We start from the raw sequence: 26,552 nt of genomic DNA, 5'->3' as shown, positions 1-26,552 counted from the left end.
ACAACCATATCGTATTCAAAAGCCAAATACACTATGTACAAAGCAGACGGACAGACATTTGAGTCAAAGATTCTTCACATTTATACATCCGGTGAAATATCTGTTCTATCTGTGGGTGAGTCTTATTCAGACCACCGATTCCGAAGTCTTTAATATTTGTCTCCATAGAAACATTTCCTGTGTGTTTTCAACCTCATTCCCGCCCCCGGAAACAAGACCTGTGATTGGTCCATTTACCAGGCACTGCAATTATGTGACAAATCAGAGCGCTCTGGGTTAGCTCAAATGCGACGCAGGCATTTCATAGTCTTACACCATTATCAACGTATAAATCATTAGAATAAGTCAGATTCGATTAATGAAATAGTTACGAAATAGCAATACACTTTTCGTTCAAATTTAAGAATAGCTCAATTCGACTCTCCATTCTTTGCTATAATGGCATGTTCTCTCCAACCGTACGCCAATCACATGTTTTGTTTTGTCGACTGCCCACCTAGCAGCAGGAAGATGCACTTTGAGCCCTGCACAGACCAAACAAGCATTTTACAAGATTTCTGATTTTATTCACACCGTAGTTGTCTTTGAGTGAATACAACATGGAAAAAGAAAACCTGTCCGTGGTGTTGCATTCCCAGGGTGACCTCAGACTGGTAATAAAGTAGTCTATAACTATGTCATGATGATGTAAGCAGATCGAGATTTCATGAAAACTGCAGCTTTCGGTCAATATCAGAAAGTTGCTAACGTTCGTTAGCTCATCTGCTCAATGCATTGCTTCGTCCCTGAACTAGCAATATAAATGACCATTTATAATATTAACCATTTTGACTGACTTTTGAACTTTACAAGTAAAAGTAAGATGCTTTAATATAAATGGTAATTTAAATGGCTGGTTGCGGGACACTACTCGTGAACATGGGGGAATACCAGTATGAATGGAGAAATAATTGCGATTGATTATTTGAATGGTCGGGCTAATTGTGATGATTGATTTCTTACAGGAACAACGACCCATCCCCGAACCAGGTCCAAATGGTATAGGAACAATGTAGTATCCAGACGGCTTGTACAGTATAGTTCTGCATTTCATTTTTTTGTGTACAGTTGGTGTATCCCGTGGAGCAATTGCTTGTCTTTCCTTTATTCAGAGGTGTTGCTTCAGATGCATTCAGTTGGGATCTGTGGGTCGGATGTGCACTACTGGCAAAATGGGCGCATAGGTGACTTTGTGGTAAAGAAGCCCATGGTGCTGGGGCATGAGGCTGCTGGTCGGGTGGTGAAGGTGGGCTCAGCAGTGAAGAACCTCAAAGAAGGTAAGAACTATGCAAGCATGTGAGAAAGAAGTACTCAGTTGATTCAATGAGGTTATGTTTTGCTTATAATGCAGTTCATCAGTTTAAAAAAACATTGATCAGATAATGCAACTTTGGGTTATCTGTGTCAATTATTAATTTGTGTTGGATAATTAGGGGATAGAGTTGCTGTAGAGCCAGGTGTCCCTCGCGAGATGGATGAGTTCTTCAAATCAGGAAAATACAATCTTTCCCCCACCATCTTCTTCTGTGCCACACCCCCTGATGATGGGAATTTGTGCAGATTTTACAAACACAGTGCCAACTTCTGTTACAAGTGAGTTCATTATTTCTACAAGGACAGATAACTGTCAACATACTGCCATTGTAGAACATTGGGGGTAACATGACAAACCTACATTGCTTAAGTTCTCTCTGTTTCTGTGTATGAATAGGTTGCCTGACAATGTGACATATGAGGAGGGGGCCCTGATTGAGCCCCTGTCTGTGGGTATTCATGCCTGCCGCAGAGCTGGAGTGACCCTGGGCAGCAGTGTACTGATCTGTGGGGCAGGTAGGTAAAGCTCAGCTGTCATTCATTGTTACTGTTATTTACTGTTACTGCAGCTTGGACCCATGAAGTGTGACACAATTCTGCAGTTGCAGCTATTCAGGTTTTATGTCCAGTCATTCAAGTACTACAAGACATGATCAAATGAAATACAATTAAATGTAACTTTGCAGAATATACAGCCAATTAGAAGTATGGAGGTTGTTACATTCCACTAACATGCCCATGCAAGTTTTAAAATTAAAAAATGTGGTTTAGTTACAAAAGTGAGAATCATGTTGACACAGCATAATAACAGTGGGGAAACCCAATGAACTTAAACACCTGTAGTAACAGACTTGATATTTAACAAATCTACTCTTCTGGTAAGTGAGTGTGCTTTATAAACAATTAACACATGTAAATACCTAAACATTCATTAATGAATGAAAGGGTTGGTTAAATAAAGATCAGCTCTTGCTTTTTAGTTAATGATAGATGTATTTTCCATATAGGCCCTGCGATACACTAGCGTCCTGTCCAGGGAGTGTACTTTTACATCAAGCTGCCTCAAGCTACTGAATCAGGCGATAGGCTCCTGCCCTATGGGCCCTTCTGGCTCAGACAAGGCATACGTACTATTTCCTATACCGACCCCTCATGTCATCACTTCTAGCCCTCATGCACACAGTTTCACAATGACCAGCTAAATTGAAAAATATCCAGTAAGGTTACTAGCACAGCCTCATATCCCCATCGAGTGCATCGGCATGGAGAGCAGTGTCCAAACTAACAATTAACATGTCCACATTCAACATAAGCATCTCTCTCGTTTCTCTTTTCCCTATCACAGGACCAATTGGGCTGGTCTGTCTGCTGGTGGCCAAGGCTATGGGTGCCTCACAGGTGGTCATATCTGGTAAGGCACTGGGTGTAATAATACACTCTTTATGGGATCCATTTTGTTTCACTCAAATCAGAATTGTCTACCAGGGACTTCCTTCTTTTGAAAGGGCTTCGAAGTGAAAAGGTATAAATGTGGGTACATTAGTAATACTGTGTGCTGGCCCAATATAGTAGGGACTGCCACAGTATTCTTTTTGTCCTTCCTGTTTCAGACCTGTCAGCAGATCGCCTGGTCATGGCGAAAGAGCTGGGAGCTGACTTCCCTCTGACTGTGAAGAGAGAGGATGGGCCTGAGGAGCTGGCAAAGAGAGTGGAGGGAATGCTGGAAGCACAGCCTCATATCACCATTGAGTGCACCGGTGTGGAGAGCAGTGTCCAAACTGCCATTTATGTAAGTACAGCTACAAGAGTGATATTAGAGCCCATGGAAATACTGTACTGTGAAATGTTGCAGTTTTCTCTTATAAAAAAACAAACTATTGGAACCATGACAAAGAACTGATGTTGGTACGAGATGGAGGGAATGTTGGAGATTAACTGACGAGATTACAGTTAACGAAAATGTACGCTTAATCCAGTATAAAGTGATCTATAGAATTTATAAAATTCACTAATTCTACAGCACAACGACAGAGTCATGTCTTAAGTGTAAAACTAATAATGACTCAATAATCCATGCTTTCTGGGAATGCTATAAAGTCCAAAAGTTATGGGCGGAGAAAGTTGGCTCTCAGAAGTATTCGAATGTGAACATGCTTTTAATCCGTCTGCATAAGACATGGCATATGGGGGAGTAGTGAGAAACGCATTAAGAAGGAAAAAAATTCCACAAATTAACTTTTAACAAAGAACACCTGTTAATTGAAATGCATTCCAGGTGACTATCTCATGAAGCTGGCTGAGAGAATGCCAGGAGTGTACAATGCTGTCATCAAGGCAAAGGGTGGCTACTTTGAAGAATCTCAAATATAAAATATATATACAGTGGGGCAAAAAAGTATTTAGTCAGCCACCAATTGTGCAAGTTCTCCCACTTAAAAAGATGAGAGAGGCCTGTAATTTTCATTCACTATTATTCAACAGTATAGAAAATAGTCAAAATAAAGAAGAACCCTTGAATGAGTATGTGTGTCCAAACTTATGACTGGTACTATATATATATATGCTTGCACCAGGCTACACGTCCTGGAGGAGTGGTGGTTCTAGTGGGGTTGGGTGCAGCGATGACCACTATCCCACTGCTTAATGCTGCTCTCAGAGAGGTGGACATCAGAGGGGTCTTCCGCTACTGCAACACGTGAGTGAACCTCCTCTCACGTTGACTAGGTACAGAAAATAAGTTGTTTCCTTTTACACAAAAGAGCCCTGAAGCCAGCGCAGGACGTAGGTCTTCAAATCAAATTTTACTTGTCACATACTTCGTAATCAACAGGTGTAGAATAACAGTGAAATGCTTACTTACAGGCCCTTCCCAAAAATGGGAGGTCTTCAGGAATATGGTCCCTAATGTTCCAACAATTGCAGCAAGTTGTGTTTATCTGTTGTCTTTTAACTCTTCTGTTCATGTGTTTGTGTCCTCTTATTCTAGCTGGCCAATGGCTATAGCGATGCTGGCCTCTAAGAAGGTGAACGTGGCGCCCCTGGTGACCCACCGGTTCCCCCTAGAGCAGGCTGTGCAGGCCTTCGAGACCACACGTCAGGGACAAGGGGTCAAAATCATGCTCAAGTGTGACAAGACTGACCAGAACCCCTAAGAGGACTGGAAACACCAGGACCAATAAGAGAGCCAGTATAGACAACCACAGCGCTGTAGATCTAACAGTTGATTATTGTTATTTGTCTATTTTTCTTCATGTTATTGTACACTTTCAATGTTTGATTTCAATGTCTGATTATGTTCAGGTATACATCTTAATCAGGTTACCTGTTGCCCAAACAGCAACTTTCACTCTTGAAATGTGATATTTGGAGACGTTACTGAATGAAACTAAGTATATGATTTGACAAAATGTTATGCTCACAGCAGCTTTCGCTTTCATCATGTGATTTCAAGTTGCTTTTGAGTGGCAAAACTGTTAAGTACAGCCTTAGAATCTTGTTATAAACCAGAATGTATAGAAATATTGTACATTAATTTTGTCTAGTCCTCTAGTCAGTACCTAGCTGCTGCCACCAGGAGGAGGTAGAGACTAATTCACACATTGTATGCCAAGTCCAGTGTGTTGCACATACTGTAATGCAATCAATCTCCTGTCCATACAATAAATATTTAAAAAATGGAAATGGTTTATGTGAAACTGTTGACTGATAAAACCTAAATGACACAATTCACAGTAAAACAAATATATTCCAATGAGTCATCAAACAGAAATGGGGGTTTATTTGAGATTTTATTGTTATCTTGCCATAATGACTTGATACTATCATGAGGCATGCACACATATAAATGTTAATTTTTCCAATGTAATTTTTAGTACAATGCATGTTAAAAGCAATACTCAGTCGTAAGGCTTCCTCAGTCACAGTGGGATTCTTTGTTCATCTTTGTCTCAAGGCTGAAGCCCGACACAGCAGAAGTGGGGATGTTTGCAGTGACTAACCGTGACGCTTATGAGCACAATCCTAGACAAAGTTCTCTTTATGTACAGACATTCTAATACTGCTTATGGCAATGGACACAGTTCTTACAACACAATACATTCACAAATCGACTCAACTGAGTTTCTGTTGGGGTGAAACACACAAGATGAACATAGCACACATAGAAACTACCCTTTCAAGTTTCATACATTGGTTTGATTTTCAAAAGAATAAGCAATGTTGAGTTCAATAGTTTGGAATTAACTGTTATTAAAATGTGTGAGAGACAGTGCTGTCCAATAAATTGTGTTGACATAAGGAAGTTAAAAATAAGACTTGTACACTAGTCAGTAACATTTACCTCATGAATTGTTGTCATGACGAGGTGGAACTAATGTAAAATGAAAAAGTTCAAATCGGAAGGGATATGGCGTTTTGTAACATACAACCTCTACTGCTAGCATTGGCTTGATATACAGTACGAGTCAAAAGTTTGCACACACCTACTCAAGGTTTTTCTTTATGTTTTACTATTTTCTACATTGTAGAATTATAGTAAAAACATCAAAACTATGAAATAACATGGATTCGTGTAGTAACCAAAAAAGTGTTAAACAAATCTAAATATATTTTATATTTGAGATTCTTCAAAGTAGTCACCCTTTGCCTTGACAGCTTTGCACACACTTGGCATTCTCAACCAGCTTCATGAGGTAGTCACTTGGAATGCATTTCAATTAACAGGTTGTGCCTTGTTAAAGTTCATTTGTGGAATTTCTTTCCTTCTTAATGCATTTGAGCCAATCAGTTGTGTTGTGACAAGGTAGGGGTGGTACACAGAAGATAGCCAGCCTTATTTGGTAAAAGACCAAGTCCATATTATGGCAAGAACAGCTCAAATAAGTAAAGAGAAACTACAGTCCATCATTACTTTAAGACATGAAGGTCAGTCAATCCAGAACATTTCAAGAATAATTTGCAGTCGCAAAAACCATCAAGCAATATGATAAAACTGGCTCTCATGAGGACCGCCACAGGAAAGGAAGACCCAGTTACCTCTGCTGCAGAGGATAAGTACATTAGAGTTACCAGCCTCAGAAATTGCAGTCCAAATAAATGCTTCACAGAGTTCAAGTAACAGACACATCTAAACCTCACCTGTTCAGAGGAGACTGCATGAATCAGGCCTTCATAGTCAAATTGTTGCAAAGAAACCACTACTAAAGGACACCAATAAGAAGAAGAGACTTGCTTGGGACAAGAATCATGAGCAATGGACATTAGACTGGTGGAAATCTGTCCTTTGGTCTGATGGGTCCAAATTTGAGATTTTTGGTTCCAACCGCTGAGTCTTTATGAGACACAGAGTAGGTGAACTGATTATCTCCGCGTGTGTGGCTCCCACTGTGAAGCATGGAGGAGGTGGTGTGATGGTGCTTTGCTGGTGACACTGTGATTTATTTAGAATTCAAGGCACACTTAACCAGCATGGCTACCACAGTGTTCTGCAGCGATACACCATCTCATCTGTTTTGCGCTTAATGGGACTATCATTTGTTTTTCAACAGGATAATGACCCAACACACCTTCAAGCTGTGTAAGGGCTATTTGACCAAGAAGGAGAGTGATGGAGTGCTGCATCAGATGACCTGGCCTCCACAATCACCCGACCTCAACCTAATTGAGATGGGTTTGGGATGAGTTAGACCGCAGAGTAAAGGAAAAGCAGGCAACAAGTGCTCAGCATATGTGGGAACTCCTTCAAGACTGTTGGAAAAGCATTCCAGGTGAAGCTAGTTGAGAGAATGCCAAGAGTGTGCAAAGCTGTCATCAAGGCAAAGGGTGGATACTTTGAAGAATCTAAAATCTAAAATGTATTTTGATTTGTTTAACACTTTTTTGGTTACTACATGTTTCCATATGTGTTATTTCATAGTTTTGATGTCTTTCTTCACTGTTATTCTACAATGTAGAAAATTGTAAAAAATAAAGAAAAACCCTTATATGAGTAGGTGTGTCCAAAATATTGACTGGTACTGTATATAAACAATATTATATTACCCAAGTCACTCCCAAATTCCCTTTTATTGTCCATCTAAACTATATTGACAGCACGATTTCAACCGTCCTTTAGCGGTCAAGGGCTCTCTTCCCTGCTATCAAACCAGCAGGAAAAGTCAATAAATATTTACAAAGCAACCATGACCCTTCCCCATTACTTCCGACGCATTAGCAAAATATGTATTTACATGAAAATTAAACAGAGCAAAGAGAACTAAATGAAACAATATGCAGGTACAATATGACATTGATATGAATATAAAAATATACATTGTGAGGCGTCCAAAAAAACAAAAAAAAAACACCAATAAATAACGTAAACACCTTCTGCCCAGATGACCCTCTTTAGTATTAACATCAGCAAAATATCGTGAGTGTCAGTTGAATGAACGTTAGCTCAGAAAAGATGGGAGGAAAAAAATGATAAGTCAGCGACACAACAGTAAGAAAGACAATCCCTGGCTCACTAGCCATCCTCAGACACTCATTAGTCTGCTAATCTTGTCCACCTAGAGCTCTCCAACTGGACTGTAAACAACCACTGCTTACAGCTCCTCTGTGGACGAAAATGGGATCTGTCCTTGATTTATATATACATAGGAGTCTCCTGTCCTGTTAAGAGTCTGAACATGGCTGCTGGCATTGTCTTCATGTGAATCTGGTTTAGGAAAAGACAGAAAACAAACATTTAGCTCGGCACTTGCAACTATCGCTTGTTGTTTTATCTTTATTGAAAATAATCAAGCTTAGAGGCACACGCTTACAGCCTAATGATTGTATTGATGAATGCATATTATGCTCATTCCTGCCTCAGCCAGTATTCTAGTTTTGTGAATTCTCATACTATTTGATTGTGGTGTCCTCTGAGCTCCTTTATGAACTCTATGTGTGTATCTGAACGGAACCTCACCTCGCCCACAGAGTTTGAGAGGGCTTGGACAATCTTCTCATGTGCTGTAGCCACCACACTTTGGCCATTGATCTCAATAATGCGGTGGCCAACCCGGACACCCCCCCGCTCGGCAATACCCCCCCGCATCAGGCTGCAGATCTGTGGGTGAAGATGACAAACAGAAGGTGAATATTATCCTTCATGGCAGTCACTCACCCCCAGGGGCAACAAGACAGGGGCAGTTCTAAAAGGGGAATAAAGCAATGATGCAACGCTGTTCCATTAAATCTGCTGGAACAGTTGTATTGCTAAAATGTCAAGGATAGTTCATGGGTTTGGTCGTGTGATCCTGATAGGGAGAGGCCAGGGTGGGATTTGAGCTCTGTGAATGACATTGTGAGGTTAATCTGTATGCAGTAGCAAGCACCTAGCTTCAGCCTCAGTGCAACGATAGCCACAAGAGATAAAACCACAATTACATCTGGATTTATTTTGCTTTTTTTCTTATTGGATTTTAAAGGGATATTATCAGGCTATATAAATATTGCTCTAAAGAGTTGACCATTTGTGTCATAGAAGCAATGTGCCACAGAGGATAACTTGAACACAGCAGAGACTTGAATAAAGTGGTATGAGGAACACACTAAAATACGTGTGTATGCGGCATGTTTTTTTTTCTCCACCAAAGCTTGTAACGCTCATGATGCAAATCACATACGTACAGACCTATAGGCTAACAACCTGTCATGTCGTTTAAACACGGTATTATTTCCCTCAGAATTGGTTTCTTTAGACTGTACCAGCTGAGAGGAGAAAACAAACATAATTGACGGGGCTGTCTTCTCCTATTCAGTTAACGTCCGCTGAAATCCTCCTGAGGGAATTGAAGTTCCATTGGACAAAGACATTGATGTAGTCCAGAATCTCATCCAAAACATTTTTCAACCAGTCACAGTTTGTTATCTCTGTGTTATTAAACCTACGCGTGAGAACACAGTATTCCAAAAACAGACAAAAAGAAGAGTGGTCAAGGCCTTTTGCTGTTGAGTGATGACTTGAATGAAAACATTACTGTAATGTGTTCATGGTTTGACATTGCACACAGGGCTAAAATGTAGTGCCTGATCTGATCGTACTCACAATCCCATTCTGGACGCTGAAGCCCAGCTGGTACTTGAGGTCTGGTCTCTTGATGAGCACGGTGGTAACAGGGGGACAGCTCACAATGTTCAGCTTCACCTGCACCTGGTTCTTCAGGCCCTGATGGACAAACACAGTGGTCAGACAGAGCAGAGGGCGTCCTGAAACCTCCACTGGCTTTAGTCAGTGATTATTTGATCAAATTGCAGAATTCATGTAGTGTTACACAATGAATGCAATGTCACCATAATAACCACTAATGACTTTTCCTAGAACTCTGTCCCTGTCCATGCACCTTGATGATTCCCTGACAGGTGGCGAGAGGCAGGCCCACCAGGCTGGTGTTGTTGATGGACATGATCTGGTCTCCGATGCTGAGCTTCCCAGAGCGGGCGGCCGGCCCACCGTTCATCATGTTGGCCAGGATGACCGTGGGCAGGATGGAGCCCCAGCCAGACTCCACTATGACCACGCCCAGGATCTCTCCCTTATGCTTCTCCAGCTGCAGCTGTGGAGCCAGCCAATAGCGAGAGAAGGAGAGATAGAGTGTGATGAGTGCCTCAAGTCAAAGCGATTGTGGGCAGGAGAAAAATTAATCAGGGAGAAATATAATGGTGTAGTGGGAAGAACATAAACAACGTGTGGACAAAGGAGGGCCAGATGGATATAAGACCACTGTCAGCTTCTCTGGTAATTGGCTCAGTCCATGTGCAGTACTTCCACAGAACTAGACTGCCTCACCGGTCATCAGAGACTCTTTCATCCTAAGTAAGAGGTCACTGACTGAGCATCCAAAAGTCCTCAGAGAAGTAGATTGTACAGTGCATCTGAGGCACCATGATACAGTTACCTCATACATTTAAATGAGAGTCTAACCTCTTTGCAGTTCTCAGAGTTTGAGAAGTGGATGAGGTCATCGTTGTACATCTCCTGCGTGTTGATGATGTCACTGTACTCCTTCTGACTCAGGTCCTCTGGGTTGATGCCGTTGGCCCTCAGGAACTCCTGGTAAGCCACGCTAAATGACTGCCCAATCGACTGGGCTATGAGCTGGGCCTGAAGAGCCAATTAGAAGAGAGGATACAAAACAGAATTTACCAATGAGTGTTTGAGTCAAATTGCTGTGGTCTGAGAGGCTTTTTCCCCTCCTAGTAATTATATTTCTATATAATAAAACCAGCTATGCATTTGTCAGAGAAGCAATACACTGACAATACACTGTCATAGTGACAGCAATGGGGAGAATCACATTACAGAGCAACTGGGGGATACAGATCAATATTCATTTATGTGGTATGAATCAACGCAGTGGAGCAACATGGAGTTGCTTCACTGTTGCCAAGTACTATATGAGGTCCAATAAACATTGGATTTAAATGTCAAAACCTATTTGCCATGTCTTCATTACTGACAACTAGCTTCTCTCCTCGCATCATTGAATAAAACCATATAAATGGACCAAAACATGTTCGAAATGCTAAAGTAGTAAGCATCATGAAGCCTGTAGCCTTGGTGCAATGATTGCTTCATTTTTCGTATAAAATGGCAAAGGTATTGATTGTAAAAAGCGTCTCTAAAGAGAAGAAAAGTAGAGTAATCTAATTGCATATCATATGATATTAGAGGTGGTTCTATCCCAGTTTCCCTATAATTCCCTATATTTACCTCCTACCTTCCCTCAGGCAGTTTTAAGGAATAATATGTTTTCAAAGGAAGGAAGCTGTGGTTGCCCTGTTAACAAACTGACATCCAACCGCATGCTGGGCTTTGACAGACACACGAAGCACATCCTGGACTGTGGTATGGGTGAAAATTGGCAGTATTACTGTGACAGACAGCATATCACACATTGGCAACGCATCTACACTGGCCGAGGGACAGGGGGGCAGTTAACCAGTGATTGAAATGTCATGGCGATATAAACAACCTGCTATTTGAGTTGTAGGAATACCCTACACCTAAACCATGGTACAACCCAGTCAATCCTGCCCATAACGAATGAGGACAGTAAAGCCAGTTGTTGTCCTTATCCAGACCTGTAGATCAAGGATCAGGCCTACCAGGCAATAGGTAAACAGTAATAAGACACTGTTGGGAGAGGCATAGTTGAAATATAGAATTGTCCCTTCTGAGCTGAGGATAAATGACTCATGTGTTAACATTCAGACTCTGTCCTTTATATCACACCAGCTAATTAGGCATAGAGAAATGGCGACTAAGAGGAACAACGGCAATGCAGGGGCAGACGCTCGCTGGCAAGGGGAGGAGACAGGCAGAGAGACTGGCCTATCAGAGGTGGATCATCTTTTCTTTTCTTTTTAATGTTATTTAACCTTTATTTAACTAGGCAAGTCAGTTCAAAACAAATTCTTATTTAAAACATGTCAGAGGGTGTTCCTGGTGAGCATGTCATTCATAATGTGTTGTTGTGACTAATCTCTGAATCAGTCACAACCCATTACCTCGACATTTAGAAACATGTCCTGTGCCTAACCTTTCACCTGGTCCTGATCCATTCTACCATTTGATATTATCCTCAAGGGGCAGATCACAGACATTTACACGCATTCACTTACGTCCTCAGACTCAAAGACGTGGCAGATCATCCGGTACTGTTTCTTGGCCTCTGGGGCTCCAGGTGTGGTCTCGATGCAGTCCTGGGAGGCTGTGCGCGGCATGCGGCGCCTCGCCATCAGCACCACGATGTTCCCAATGTCAGCTATGTAGGAGATGGTGCGCAGGGCGTTGTCCATCATAGTTTCCTGTGTACACCACCACAGCAACAAACAACGAACAACTAGTACCTTCCCTCGTAGACGCATACATGTGAACAACAAACAGGGTATCATGACGACCGAACACACCGCAACAGGTGTACTAATACACAGAATAAAAATACTAAAATATCTACTGTATTACAGTTGACGCTTAGAGTCAAAGAAACACATGGTGTGCTTTGTAAGCCTCAGGCGAAGTATGACAAGGTGCTTATCTTCACACGAGCGTCTGGTAGCGAGGGAGGGGGAGCGGGAATGCTCAGCTCCGACCTGCACGCTCTTCAGCGAAACATCATTAGTCCGTCAGCAGAATTAATGATCCAATGTGTCTGTGCATGCCGCGCCCAACACCTTCCACCTTTCTCATGGCGAGCAGCCTCAGCAGAGTGGCAGGACTCCATGCATGTCCCCTCAGTCCATATGCTCCGCAGCAGGCCGAGGCGCGGGAATCACACCTCTAATCAACCTGAGGTTCTCCAATGTTCTCATCCCCTCTGGTACACACAGACAGCAGGGGCTGAACCGAGGCACGGACATTTTTATTCCCGGCACCAAATGTTCTTAGTGTGTATGAAATATGACATTATTCCATCTAGGAAATGGTAGAATTGGTATAGTAAATAAGACAAATCACATGAAAGTGTCATTGTGCTGCAGTTCTGATTTCAACCTCTCACCAACTAACCAACAGAGCCCCATAAAACCGGACTTCTCCCATCTTGATGGTTGTGGGAAGCAGGTAGCCTTGTTCGAGGCAGGGAGTGGAGTGGAGAGACACTGCATTGCAGCACATTACAGTAGGCTGTGCCAGGCAGCCAGCCCACACACTGCTGTTCTGTTCTGTTCAGTCGGACTGCAACTCAACGACAGGGACACACATTCTGTTCACAGTCAGTCAGCTGGCACTCTAGTCTGTACACCAGAGACGTCACTGTTAACACTGCGGCTGAACCTCTCACATTGGACAACCTTGTTCCCCATTATGTTCCCATAAGACATGACATCAAAAGTAAAGTGCTACACCGTACCTCATTTCTAACTGCATTACTGTTCAAAGCTATGTGTGTGTGTGTGTGTGTGTGTGTGTGTGTGTGTGTGTCCTAAATAATTTGGCTTTGGAGTCGAGATGATTTCTGACTAAGTATTATTGCAGATGGATTGGATTGGGAATCAAACGGGTTGGGATACAAAGTGTTTAAAACCAGCTTTCATCTTCCTGCTACATCCCACTTTATTGACAGCTGTCCATAGAGACTTTCTGCCTTTAACGTTTATTTATTTGTATCCTCACGCAGATTTTTAAAAAGATTCAATAAATAAAATGATCATCCAAAATCTATCACAAAAGTCACCGAGAGGAGTTGTGTGGCTATGGCCCCACTGCATCGGATTGGTCCTGTCAGGGCTGGAGTCAGGACCTCTACTCACCTGTGTGTCTGCGTTGAGCACTTTGATCCTCAGGGTGGAGATGAAGAGGTCCACCTCTGTCAGTGTCTGTGCGTCTCCCTCTGGACTCTGGACGGAGACAAAAGAGAGACAGGTGTGTCAGAGTCCCCCCTGAGGCAGGAGAGAGCGGCGCGGGTGCCCGTTCTCTAAGCACCCTGGCCGGGGGCTGAGGAGAGCTCACCAAGGGCCCACGGTTAACAGGCTGCCCTCTTTAATCTCCTGTTGAGAGCAGTTTTAAAGCTATTTCATAAATCATGTAATGGTGTTATAGGTTGGGCCCCCAGCGGACTCCTGGCACGCTTACAGTAGGTGTTCAGTCAGTGCTGGACTATGGCTACACCCATAGAGAACAGCCATAAAATGTACATTCATATTCCATCTCGTAATCGGAATTATAACACATTGTAACACATTGATATCTACTAAAGGATTGGGTAGTAGCATTGCCATAGCATGTTGTTGTTGTTTATTGAGTGGTGGTCATGCTCACATTGTTCCACACAAAATGGGTCTCTGAAGGCTACTATATCTATACAATGGGGACTAATAATATAATAATATTAATTTTCATGATAAATGGTCATGTGACTGCGCATGCATATGACTGCATGGAATACATGTGGAATTAAAAACAGCCATCTCTGTGACAGACAGGGTCAGTATCCACATCAGAGCAGAGTGGAAGGGATTTGAGGCAGCAGCAGTGAGGGCTGGTCAATATAGTCACAGAGTGACCCGGTTGGCTCTGGGGCTTTACATCAATAGGTCCGACATGATGTTGGTGTGTTGAGAGTCGGCACAGATGAGAGTAGGCGCAACAAGACAGCTAAACCATTACAAGCTAGCGAATGTGTGTGAATACCAGTCCTGGGCATGGGGTTTGCATTCACGCTAATCACCACGCACTGCGTGTTAATTAAATCACGTTTGATTTAGGTTAATTAACTAAGTACTGATGTGTGTATAATGAGCAGCAGAATATACACGTTTTTTTAAATATGCAATATATAATGAAGCAATTTGTCTGATGATATGTCTAATAGTATTAATTCGAATTTGTAGTAATTCTGTGTAGGCTAGAATATTTCTTTGCATCATCAATATCATCAATGGATTTCACATTGGCTGGCTCTGATTTTCAGAGCACAAGCTGCAGGGATGTTCCCAGAGTTCACACAGTCCAGCCTCTCAGTGATGCATGCAGGGTAATCAGATGGAGTGGGATTATGGAGATTCTCATCATAACTCTAGTCACCTCCTCACACTCCACGGCTCAGAGCGTGTCAGGGTGAGACAGACAGAGACAGACAGACGGAACACACAGACGGAACACACAGACGGAACACACAGACGGAACACACAGACGGAACACACAGACGGAACACCACGGCTCAGAGCGTGTCAGGGTGAGACAGACAGAGACAGACAGACGGAACACACAGACGGAACACACAGACGGAACACACAGACGGAACACACAGATGGAACAGGGAGCCGGAGGGTGAGGGTGGAGTCAGAATGAGACAGACAGATGGAACAGGGAGCCGGAGGGTGAGGGTGGAGTCAGAATGAGACAGACAGATGGAACAGGGAGCCGGAGGGTGAGGGTGGAGTCAAGGTGGCCCTTCTCTCTGTTCTTATCAGATCAGATTGTTTTTACACACCGCCTTTTTCTTGATTTTGGCAGCCTTCTGAACCCTCTGGGAGGAGACGTTGGGACAGAACAGGGTCGTCAGACACGGGACGGGAGGAGCGGCAAAAACAGAGGGCAGGAAGTAAAGAAAGTAAAAGAAAGTAAGATACAATAACTCAACCAAACAGCAGGTGTATCATTGCTCTGAAAAGGGATATGAGCGATGACACAGCTGTGTTCTGCAGAATCAAATTAAAACGGCAATTAAAAGGATCATGATTGCTATTTTCCTTTTGAATACAGCAAATCATAAAGACATGCAAAAATGAGTTGATACCACACCTAAATATCAAAGTAAAAAGGGAACTTGAGCGTAGCATATGCAAATACTCTGTCAAAGGGTTTCAGGTTCAAATGTGAAGTCAAGGCAAGGCAAGGCATCCTCAGCATACCTTTCCTGTCCACAACACATTCTTTCCGAAAATGGTGAGGAATTACAGCAGAGCCCAGCATCCTGAGATGACTTGACATGTAATTTAAGGCAACACAATGACTTAGTCCTGTACTGACTGACGTCAGTCACCATCCCCCTAGAGAAATGGGATGTCAAGACTGACAGTTGGTGACGGAGTGGTTTTCAAAAACAACATATTGAGAAACCTACTGTAGGGTGGCTGACCAGAAAACACTGACAAACACCAATTACGTTATTTCAATTGATTCAGATTCAGTTCATTCAGATTCTGTTAATTCAGTTAAGATTCAGATTCAGTTAATCACATACCTCCTGTGCAACTGACTAGGTATCCCCCTTTCCCAACACGGAACCCCACAAAAAGACCTTAACCATGTATGTCAACTGCACAGGACCAGGAGGGTGTGGTGAAGTCCAGACACATGTTTGTGAGCCCTGAGCTGAAACTGGTTCATCTGTTCCAGTCCCATCCATCATCAGTCAGATTGACTCCGTTACTATGGCTGCCTCACCATTTGTTGAGACACAGAGCAGAGGGCATAATCACGCCTCTGTCGGGTCGAGGAAGTTGGATGTTTGCATGCTGCAACTAGTCTGTTTATTTGTGTTTGAATGAACAGTTGAACTTCAACTGTTCTGCCTGCGGCTATAGAACCCTGACCTGTTCACCGGACGTGCTACCTGTCCCAGACCTGCTGTTTTCAACTTTCTAGAGACAGCAGGAGCGGTAGAGATACTCTTAATGATCGGTTATGAAAAGCCAACTGACATTTACTGACTTGCTGCACCCTCGACAACCACTGTGATTATTATTATATGACCATGCTGGTCATTTATGAACATTTGAACATCTTGGCCATGTTCTGTTATAATCTCCACCCGGCACAGCCAGAAGAGGACTGGCCACCCCTCATAGCCTGGTTCCTCTCTAGGTTTCTTCCTAGGTTCCTGCCTTTCTAGGGAGTTTTTCCTAGCCATCGTGCTTCTACACCTGCATTGCTTGCTGTTTGGGGTTTTAGGCTGGGTTTCTGTACAGCACTTTGAGATATCAGCTGATGTAAGAAGGGCTATATAAAGACATTTGATTTGATTTGGAAGCAGAGCAGAGAACAGCCTTTGGGAGGTGATGATCCTGGGTTGTTTGTAACACATTTACTCCTCCACCTTCTAATGCAGAGCAGACATCTGAGTCCTCCAGCTACATCTACTGCATCAAATCAAGGCAGGCAGAAAAATGAGTGGGCGATGAAGCTGCATAAATATTACATCAAAATGATGGGAGCATGCCAAAAAATATCTGTATAAATAAAACATACGAAAACATTTTTTGTGTGTGTGTGTGTATTTGTGTCTGTGGCTTACTTTGTTCTCTGTAGCTTCGGACTAAATATTGTGGACAGCAGTGTAATTAATCTGTGTGTGGGTTGTTGTTGGTGTGGCTAAGATCTGAGAACTATAAAATGGTACCGAGGGACCCTGCCCAGTCCCAGTGCTCAGGGGTTGGTGTGTGAATAAATGGTAGCTACCAACACATAAAAGAGCCCAATCCCCTGCGTCCAGAGTGACATATGGCCAATTCATATGTGGAGAGACACATCATCTTTAGTTCCTCCTCAGATGAGGGCAGAGAACAAGTGGCATGCTTCCCGGTGGCCTCCTCCACAGCTGAACAGCCAACATAAAGATAATGAAGAAGAAAAAAAAGATTGGATTTCTTTTCACTGGGATGGATGGAGCCAGATCCCAGAAGCAGTGGAAGGGAGGCAGGGGCCTTCAAGACTCAAATGTCCCTACAAAAGCTGCCAGATGGAAGGGACAGAAGGACAGGAGAGTGTGCCACTGTGTCACTGAGCTGAGGGCCAATCTGACCCACTGAGCCAACATATACTCCCATCTCTGCTCTGCAGTGACTGGCAGGCCTTGCCACAGGTGGATGTTCCTAAAAGTACATCCCAGCCAAGTGCCAGTGGACCACTGTGAGTTAGGTTATAGAATATTCATTATACAGCCCAGCACATGTTTTCATGAGAGGGAGAGGAAATGTATTGTGCCTGGACAGTTATTTGAACATTTGGTGTATCATCTTGGGTTGTATTTTCTTTGATCCAATAGGTATAGCTCCTAAAGTCATGTATAGTCTCAACAATGGTCTCAATAATACATTGTCGGCACACATGAACTCCTTCAAAAACATACACATTTCATTGCATAGGAATGCATACTGTGCAAATACTATATTTGTGATCATACTGTTATCAGACTGAGGGAAAACGGCCCTTGCATAAATGGCCTTTTAAAAGCTAGACTGCCAAAAGCAATCATAACTCCAGAGCTAGTTGAGAACCAACCAGTAGTGAAGTGATTGGAATGCACAGTGGCGGAGTCTGCTTTGAATATGGCCATCCTCTCTGGCTGCTCTCCATCAGTATTCATAGCAGACGATAAATGTAGAAAAGGGAACGGAAATGGAAAGGGAAACATAACCTCTGTGAGCCAGCAATCCATTACCAACACCATGTGACACATGCTTTACCCCAATCTGACCCAACTGGAGCACTAATGGACTGCTAATTCTGGCAAAATATCAAACTGCTCTGACTGGGGAGATAAACAGCGTTGACTTCTATGTGGATTTAATAGGCCAATCTGGACCTCACTTGAATTAAAAAGACCAGCACCTTGCACTCACATTTGAAGTCCATTTATAAAACTGTATTTCTGTCTGCCAGATTGCAGACTATCTACAGCAAGAGGTTCCACTTAGAGTACTAATTAAAAAGGTTTCCAGAGGTTATGTCAATACTCTGTACCAGCTTTGAAGTCTCCATCCGGTTTTATATATGCCTAAAACATGAACATAAAGTTTATTCAAGATATACTAGAATCATATTGATGAATATCTTAAAGGTTGTTTCCTCTATAGGGCCATCATTAAATCCTGACAGTATAAAAATCAAACAGTGGGTTGTAAAGCAGAGCTAAAAGGACTGTAAACTAACCCACTGGGGAGGAACATGATTACACAGTACCAGTGTGTCCTACAGTACAGTAGCAATAATCCTACTAGATTGGACACAGTCTCCTGGGGTGTAAACAAACACATCAGACACCCTTCACTCAGAATTTTCCAAAACGGTTCCTAGAGTCACAGTGAAAATATACCAGTTCAAAACAACATCCATATGAAAAGGATGGAAGGGAAGCTGTTTGCAGGATTTGAAATGGGTGGTGCAGTGTGTGTGTGTGCGTGTGTCTATGTGTGCGTGCGTGCGTGCGTGCGTGCATGCGTGTGTGTGTGTGATGGAAGGCCTGTCTGCTGTCTGTCCGTACCTTGACCCGGCTGACAGCCTCCTGGGCTTGCATCATGCGGATGTTCTTGGACGGGTTCCTCTCAGAGAGCAGCTGGGTGGAACCCAGGTAGTTAGCAGCAAAGATGATGCCATCAATAAGATCTTCTGGCTCACAGGGCCCCGGAACTGACAGAGAGGGAGAATGGATAGACAGAGAAACGAAGGAGCAGGAGAAGATAAACGCTATTAGATCATATTTATTTTGCAAAACAAAGAAATCTCTGTGTTTTTCTAGTTAAGCTCCTAGTTGAAAGGTCATATACTTACACTACTGTTCAAAAGTTTGGGGTCACGTAGAAATGTCCTTGTTTTTGAAAGAAAAGCACATTTTTTGTCCATTAAAATAACATCAAATTGATCAGAAATACGGTGTAGACATTGTTAATGCTGTAAATGACTATTGTAGCTGAAACGGCAGATTTTTTATGGAATATGCGTACAGAGGCCCATTATCAGCAACCATCACTCCTGTGTTCCAATGGCACGTTGTGTTAGCTAATCTAAGTTTATCATTTTAAAAGACTAATTGATCCCCCTTTTGCAATTATGTTAGCACAGCTGAAAACTGTTGTTCTGATTAAAGCAATAAAACTGGCCTTCTTTAGACTAGTTGAGTATCTTGAGCATCAGCATTTGTGGGTTTGATTACAGGCTCAAAATGGCTGGAAACAAAGACCTTTCTTCTGAAACTCGCCAGTCTATTCCTGTTCTGAACAATTAAAGCTATTCCATGCAAGAAATTGCCAAGAAACTGAAGATCTCGTACAACGCTGTGTACTACTCCCTTCACAGAACAGCGCAAACTGGCCCTAACCAGAATAGAAAGAGGAGTGGGAGGCCCCGGTGCACAACTGAGCAAGAGGACAAGTACATTGGAGTGTCCAGAAACAGAAGCCTCACAAGTCCTCAACTGGCAGCTTCATTAAATAGTCCCCGCAAAACACCAGTCTCAATGTCAACAGTGAAGAGGCGACTCCGGGATGCTGGCCTTCAAGGCAGAGTTGCAAAGAAAAAGCCATATCTCAGACTGGACAATAAAAAGAAAATATTAAGATGGGCAAAAGAACACAGACACTGGACAGAGGAACTCTGCCTATAAGGCCAGCATCCCAGAGTCGCCTTTTCACTGTTGACGTTGAGACTGGTGTTTTGCGGATACTATTTAATGAAGCTGCCAGTTGAGGACTTGTGAGGCGTCTTGCTCAGTTGTGCATCAGGGCCCATTTATTGCTTCTTTAAATCAGGACAGCATTTTTCAGCTGTGCTAACATAATTGCAAAAGGGTTTTCTAATGATTAATTAACCTTTTAAATTGATAAACTTGGATTAGCTAACACAACGTGCCATTGGAACACAGGAGTGATGGCTGCAGATAATGGGCCTCTGTACTCCTATGTAGATATTCCATTAAAAATCAGCTGTTTCCAGCTACAATAGTAAATTACAACATTAACAATGTCTACACTGTATTTCAAATCAATTTCATGTTATTTTAATGGAGCAAATAAATGTGCTTTACTTTCAAAAACAATGACATTTCTACGTGACTTTTGAACAGTAGTGTATGAGTATTGGCAGCCTTCTGTGTCTCCTGACCCCTCCTGTCTCAGTCTCAAGTATTTATGCTGCAGTAATTTATGTGTCGGGGGGCTAGGGTCAGTTTGTTATATCTGGAGTACTTCTCCTGTCCTATTCGGTGTCCTGTGTGAATCTAAGTGTGCGTTCTCTAATTCTCTCTTTCTTTCTCTCTCTCGGAGGACCTGAGCCCTAGGACCGTGCCCCAGGACGACCTGACATGATGACTCCTTGCTGTCCCCAGTCCACCTGACCGTGCTGCTGCTCCAGTTTCAACTGTTCTGCCTCATTATTATTCGACCATGCTGGTCATTTATGAACATTTGAACATCTTGGCCATGTTCTGTTATAATCGCCACCCGACACAGCCAGAAGAGGACTGACCACCCCACATAGCCAGGTTCCTCTCTAGGTTTCTTCCTAGGCTTTGGCCTTTCTAGGGAGTTTTTCCTAGCCACCGTGCTTCTACACCTGCATTGCTTGCTGTTTGGGGTTTTAGGCTGGGTTTCTGTACAGCACTTTGAGATATCAGCTGATGTACGAAGGGCTATATAAATACATTTGATTTGATTTGGATTTGATTTGATTCTGTGCGTACAATTTGAATAAATAAAACACTGCAATTCTGTAGCTGTTGGGTATTATGAAGAGAAACAATCACGGCGGAGGCTTGAGCAGTAAAATGGCCACAGGTGGGCTTGGAGCTGAGAGAGGCACCAGGGGATTCATGTGCCTGTGTGATACGTAGATGTCGACTCTGTGACAACCACTGAGGGATACAATGCACTGTCATGATACCAGAGAAAGTGAAAGAAAGAAACAGCTCAGCCTCCAGGAAGATGAAGCCCTGCCGTTCGCTGCCAAGTGGTGAGAGGGGCTTGGCGAAGAACGCCTTGAAAACTTCTCGAACCAAACATACACAGAGGCCTGGGACTGGCCTGCTTACATACAGCCCTCCCACATTGACGACAAACTCACTGACACGTCTGACATAATGGCTCTCAGGTAAATTGTCCAAATAAAGATAGTGAAAAATTACTATGATCATTCGTATTTACTTTCTTTCTGTTTGTCTTAATTTTCAAATGCAGACTTGTTGATCTCACTCACTCACTCACTCACTCACTCACTCACTCACTCACTCACTCACTCACTCACTCACTCACTCACTCACTGTGACAATACAGAGGCGGATGCAAGATGCAAGCAACGATGGTTTAATGAATACAGTTTACAACAGCAACAGGACAGACAGACTGTACTCAGACGGAATCCGACCCAGGGACTAGGGCGCATCTTCCAATGATAGCGTGCTGAGAAATCCAGGGGAGTGTGTCCGGATGGGTAGGAAGGAGCACAGCAGATAATCCACACAAGGGCGGCGAGAGAAGAGCACAGACACACGACACAACCTCAGGGAAGTAACAACGATCTGACAACAAGAAACACTGGTTACAGAACATATAAAGGGAAGATAAGTGGTTCCAGCTGGCGCAGACAATCAGGCCGAGATTGGGAACCACGCCCACACAAACACGGGAGAGAGAGAGAGAGAGAGAGAGAGAGAGAAAGAGAAAGAGAGGCAGTGGATTCATGAACCGTGACAATACCCCCCTAGGAACGCCTCTTGGCGTTCCCAGGCGAATTTACCTGTCGATTGAAATCATCGATAAGGGAGTGATCCAGAATGTCCCTAGCAGGTACCCAACTTCTCTCCTCCGGGCCGTAACCCTCCCAGTCCACCAGGTACTGGAATCCGCGTCCCCTCCTTCTAGAGTCCAAAATACAATTGACAGAAAAGGTGGGTTCCCCATCAACAAGTCGTGGCGGCGGGGAACCGGGACCGGCGGGTTAATGCGTGCCTGAAACACAGGTTTTATTTTAGACACATGAAAGGTAGGATGAATTCTCCTATACGCCGGAGGAAGCTTGAGCCGGACCGCCACCGGACTAATGATCCTGGTGACTCTGAACGGGCCGATAAATTTGGGGGCAAGTTTGTTCGAAACGGATCGGAGTGGAATGTTCTTAGTAGAAAGCCACACTCTTTGGCCAACGACGTATACCGGAGGCTTCGACCGGTGGCGATCGGCCTTAGCCTTGGTGCGCGCCCCCACCCGGGAGAAGAGTCTCACGGGCTCTGCTCCATGCGTGACGGCACCTCTGGATGAAAGCGTGAGCGGAAGGAACAGTGACCTCGGACTCCGTACTGGGAAAGATAGGTGGCTGGTAACCTAAACTACACTCAAACGGAGAGAGACCCGTAGCTGCCACTGGCAATGAATTGTGAGCGTACTCAACCATAGAGAGTTGTTGACTCCAGGAAGAGGGATTCTTAGAAACCAAACATCGCAACACTCTCTCCAAATCTTGGTTGGCCCTCTCCGTTTGACCGTTGCTCTGGGGATGAAACCCTGAAGACAGGCTGACACTCGCTCCCAGTAACCTACAAAACTCTTGCCAAAACTTGGACACAAATTGGGGCCCCCTGTCAGAAACTACGTCCATCGGCAGGCCATGTAAGCGAAAGACGTGATCCACGACAGCTACCGCTGTCTCCTTGGCAGATGGTAATTTAGGCAAGGGAATAAAATGAGCCGCCTTCGAGAACCGGTCCACCACGGTCAACACCACCGTCTTGCCCTGGGAGGGCGGGAGGCCGGTAACAAAATCTAGCGCGATGTGGGACCAGGGTCTCGAAGGGACCGACAGCGGTTGGAGTAACCCATCTGGGGGTCGATTAGAAGTCTTCCCAGTGGCACAAACCGAGCAAGCCAAGACAAAACTGTGAATGTCACGAGCCATCAGTGGCCACCAAAAGCGTTGCTTAACCAAAAGCTAGTGCGGCTGACTCCTGGATGACACGCTACGTTGGAGCAATGGCCCCACCGAATAACATCGGACCGACACCCCTCCGGCACAAACAACCGATTAGGCGGGCAACCGGGCGGAGGCGTTACCCCTTCTAAGGCCGTTTTGACCCTCGATTCAACCTCCCATGTGAGTGTGGATACCACTAGGGACCCGGGTAGGATGTACTCGGGAGTGGATGGGCGTTCGGAATGGTCAAAAATGCGAGAAAGGGAATCGGGTTTGACATTCTTGGAACCCGGGCGATACGAGAGAGAGAAGTCAAACGTCCGAAAAAGAGTGCCCACCGCGCCTGTCTGGAGTTGAGTCGCTTAGCGGTTCTGATATATTCCAAATTTTTGTGATCGGTCCAAACTATAAAAGGTACCCCCGAACCCTCTAACCAATGGCGCCACTCCTCCAGTGCTAACTTCACTGCCAACAACTCTCTGTTGCCAATGTCGTAGTTGCGTTCCGCAGGTGATAACCGATGGGAAAGGAACGCACAAGGGTGCATCTTGTCGTCAGAAGAGGAACGTTGGGAAAGTACTGCACCTACCCCCACCTCTGAAGCGTCCACCTCTACTACGAACTGACGCGAGGGATCGGGAGCTATGAGGATGGGAGCCGAAACAAAGCGGCTCTTGAGTTTGGCGAATGCAGCCTCGGCTGTATCGGACCACCTGAACGGCACTCTGGGGGAGGTTAAGGCGGTAAGAGGAGCGACTATCTGACTAAAGTTGCGAACGAAACGCCGGTAGAAATTGGCGAATCCCAGAAACCTCTGTAGGGCCTTACGGGAATCTGGGCTTGGCCAATCCACCACAGCCTTAACCTTGTCAGGATCCATGCAAATACCTTCAGTCGAGACGATGTAACCTAGGAATGGAACGGATTGTGCATGAAAAATGCATTTCTCCGTCTTGACAAAAGTCCATTCTCCAACAACCTCTGAAGCACTCGTCTGACGTGCTGAACGTGTTCCTGGAGAGAAGAAGAAAAATCAGTATGTCATCCAGGTAAACATATATGAACTGATCAATCAGATCTCTCAGCACGTCATTGACGAGTGCCTGGAAAACCGCTGGGGAGTTGGATAGCCCAAAAGGCATGACCAAATATTCGAAGTGCCCTCTGGGGGTGTTAAACGCGGTCTTCCATTCGTCCCCCCCCCCTTATGCGAACCAAATGATATGCATTACGTAAATCCAACTTAGTGAACACGGATGCTCCCTGTAACCTTTCAAAGGCTGAGGACATCAACGGTAAGGGATAGGTATTCTTCACGGTGATGTTATTCAACCCACGGTAATCAACGCAAGGACGCAGAGATCCGTCCTTCTTTCCCACAAAGAAGAACCCCGCCCCCGCTGGAGAAGAGGAAGGACGAATGAATCCAGATGCCAGAGAATCAGAGATGTATCTCTCCATAGCCTCCCTCTCAGGAACAGAGAGTGAATATAACTTGCCTTTAGGCGGAGACTCACCTGGCAATAATTCTATTGCACAGTCATAGGGACGATGCGGAGGAAGAGAAGCAGCACGGGACTTACTGAACACCTCCTTCAGGTCGAGGTATTCAACGGGCACGTTAGACAAATCCACTGCCTCCTCTAGAAACACAGAATCAGACACAGACGAACAGGCAGACACTAAACAGGACTCAAGACACTTGTTACTCCACATGGATATAGAGTTATGACCCCAGTCAACTCTGGGGTTGTGTTGGGTGAGCCAAGGGTGGCCGAGAACTAATGGTGCAAGGGGTGAGTCCATGAGTAGAAATGATAGTGTCTCAGTGTGATTGCCAGAAGTGATGAGTGTGATAGGTTCAGTGGTGTGAGAAATGTTGGGGAGTTCTTGACCATTGAGAGCGTTGACGGATATCTTGTGCGTGAGTGAGGTGATAGGAATCTGGAGTTTGTGAGCAAGCTTGAAGTCCATGAAATTACCCTCTGCTCCTGTGTCCAGTAAGGCTTGGGTGTCGTGCGTGTGGGTGGCCCATCTTAGTCTTACCGGGAGGAGAGTAGATGATGAGGTCTTCTCTGTGGTGACACCACCCGATAGTAGCCTCATGTTTACTACCGGGCCTGATCTTTTACCGGGCAGGAGTGGATAAAGTGGCCCGCTCTACCACAGTAGAGACAGAGTCCTTGGGATCTCCGCCTCTCCCTCTCTTCCCGGGAGAGGCGAGCTCTCCCCAGCTGCATGGGTTCGTGAGCGGAGGCTGAACTGGCCGTGTTCCCGCCGCTGGCATGCCCGCCCTCCGTGTCATTATACGGTCTGTTAGGGCATGCTCGGCGGCCAATACGACTCAGACGAGCGTCGACCCTCAAGGCTAGTTCTACTAGTCCATTTAAACTCCTGGGAAGGTCCAGAACATAAATCTCCTTCTGGATCCGGTCCTCCAGCCCATGCAGGAACATGTCCCACTGCGCCTCCTCGTTCCACTGACACTCTGCGGCCAGAGTGCGGAATTGGATGGAGTATTCCGATACTGAACGGTCTCCTTGGCGAAGGTCAGCGAGTAGTCTGGCCGCCTCCCTACCCGCCACGGCCCGATCGAAGACCCTTCTCATCTCCTCGGAGAGTGTCTGGAAAGAGGTGCAGCATGGGTCCTGGTTCGCCCACACCGCCGTTCCCCAAAGAGCCGCTTTGCCTGATAGCAGTGTGAGTATGAATGCTACCTTAGACTGTTCACGGTTGAAGGTCCGTGGCTGCAACGAGAAATGCATGGAACATCTCGTAAGAAAGGCTCTGCAATAGTCAGGATCACCTGAATAACCCTCTGGTGTCGGTAGCCGTGGCTCTAGCTGGGAATCCGGCTCTGGCGGGGCGGGTTGAACTGCCGGTGGAGGTGGCGCAGCGGAACCCCTCAGATGTTGTAATTGTTGGATCAGCTGGGATACCTGCGTCGCAAGGGCTTGTACTGCCCGATCTGTGCTGGAGATGTTCTCCTCTTGTTGATCCATTCTCGTGATACTGCGGGAAATGAATTCGGTCAGACTCGTTGAACTCGCTG

General features: G+C 44.6%; 2 protein-coding genes across 3 annotated transcripts in view; one reads left to right on the top strand and one right to left on the bottom strand.

Moving 5' to 3' along the window:
- Positions 1-476: 476 nt before the first annotated feature.
- On the top strand, positions 477-4,517 carry LOC118393790 (sorbitol dehydrogenase-like). Its single transcript, XM_035786857.2, has 9 exons — positions 477-653; positions 1,005-1,038; positions 1,152-1,316; positions 1,473-1,632; positions 1,751-1,869; positions 2,699-2,764; positions 2,964-3,142; positions 3,927-4,048; positions 4,340-4,517. Exons 1-9 carry the CDS (start codon positions 600-602, stop codon positions 4,503-4,505), a joined length of 1,065 nt encoding a protein of 354 aa, XP_035642750.1. The 5' UTR covers positions 477-599; the 3' UTR covers positions 4,506-4,517.
- A 3,005-nt stretch (positions 4,518-7,522) lies between these two features.
- apba2b (amyloid beta (A4) precursor protein-binding, family A, member 2b) overlaps positions 7,523-26,552 on the bottom strand; it is a 76,666-nt gene continuing 57,636 nt past the window's right edge. The window contains exons 6-14 of one of the 2 annotated variants that reach the window (XM_035786852.2): positions 19,086-19,231; positions 15,312-15,347; positions 13,630-13,716; positions 12,001-12,186; positions 10,301-10,480; positions 9,720-9,932; positions 9,425-9,544; positions 8,303-8,443; positions 7,523-8,050 (exon numbers count right to left, since the gene is read on the bottom strand). In XM_035786852.2, the coding sequence (XP_035642745.1) occupies positions 7,979-8,050; positions 8,303-8,443; positions 9,425-9,544; positions 9,720-9,932; positions 10,301-10,480; positions 12,001-12,186; positions 13,630-13,716; positions 15,312-15,347; positions 19,086-19,231 (1,181 nt within the window). In that variant the 3' untranslated portion in view covers positions 7,523-7,978. The remainder of the gene's footprint in view (positions 8,051-8,302; positions 8,444-9,424; positions 9,545-9,719; positions 9,933-10,300; positions 10,481-12,000; positions 12,187-13,629; positions 13,717-15,311; positions 15,348-19,085; positions 19,232-26,552) is intronic. The other variant, XM_035786856.2, reaches the window with a different exon arrangement.

This window comes from Oncorhynchus keta, chromosome 14, assembly GCF_023373465.1.
Source record: "Oncorhynchus keta strain PuntledgeMale-10-30-2019 chromosome 14, Oket_V2, whole genome shotgun sequence".
Lineage (NCBI taxonomy): Eukaryota > Metazoa > Chordata > Actinopteri > Salmoniformes > Salmonidae > Oncorhynchus > Oncorhynchus keta.
The sequence above is the reverse complement of the archived record's forward strand: the minus strand, read 5'-3'. Positions and strand labels throughout refer to the sequence as shown.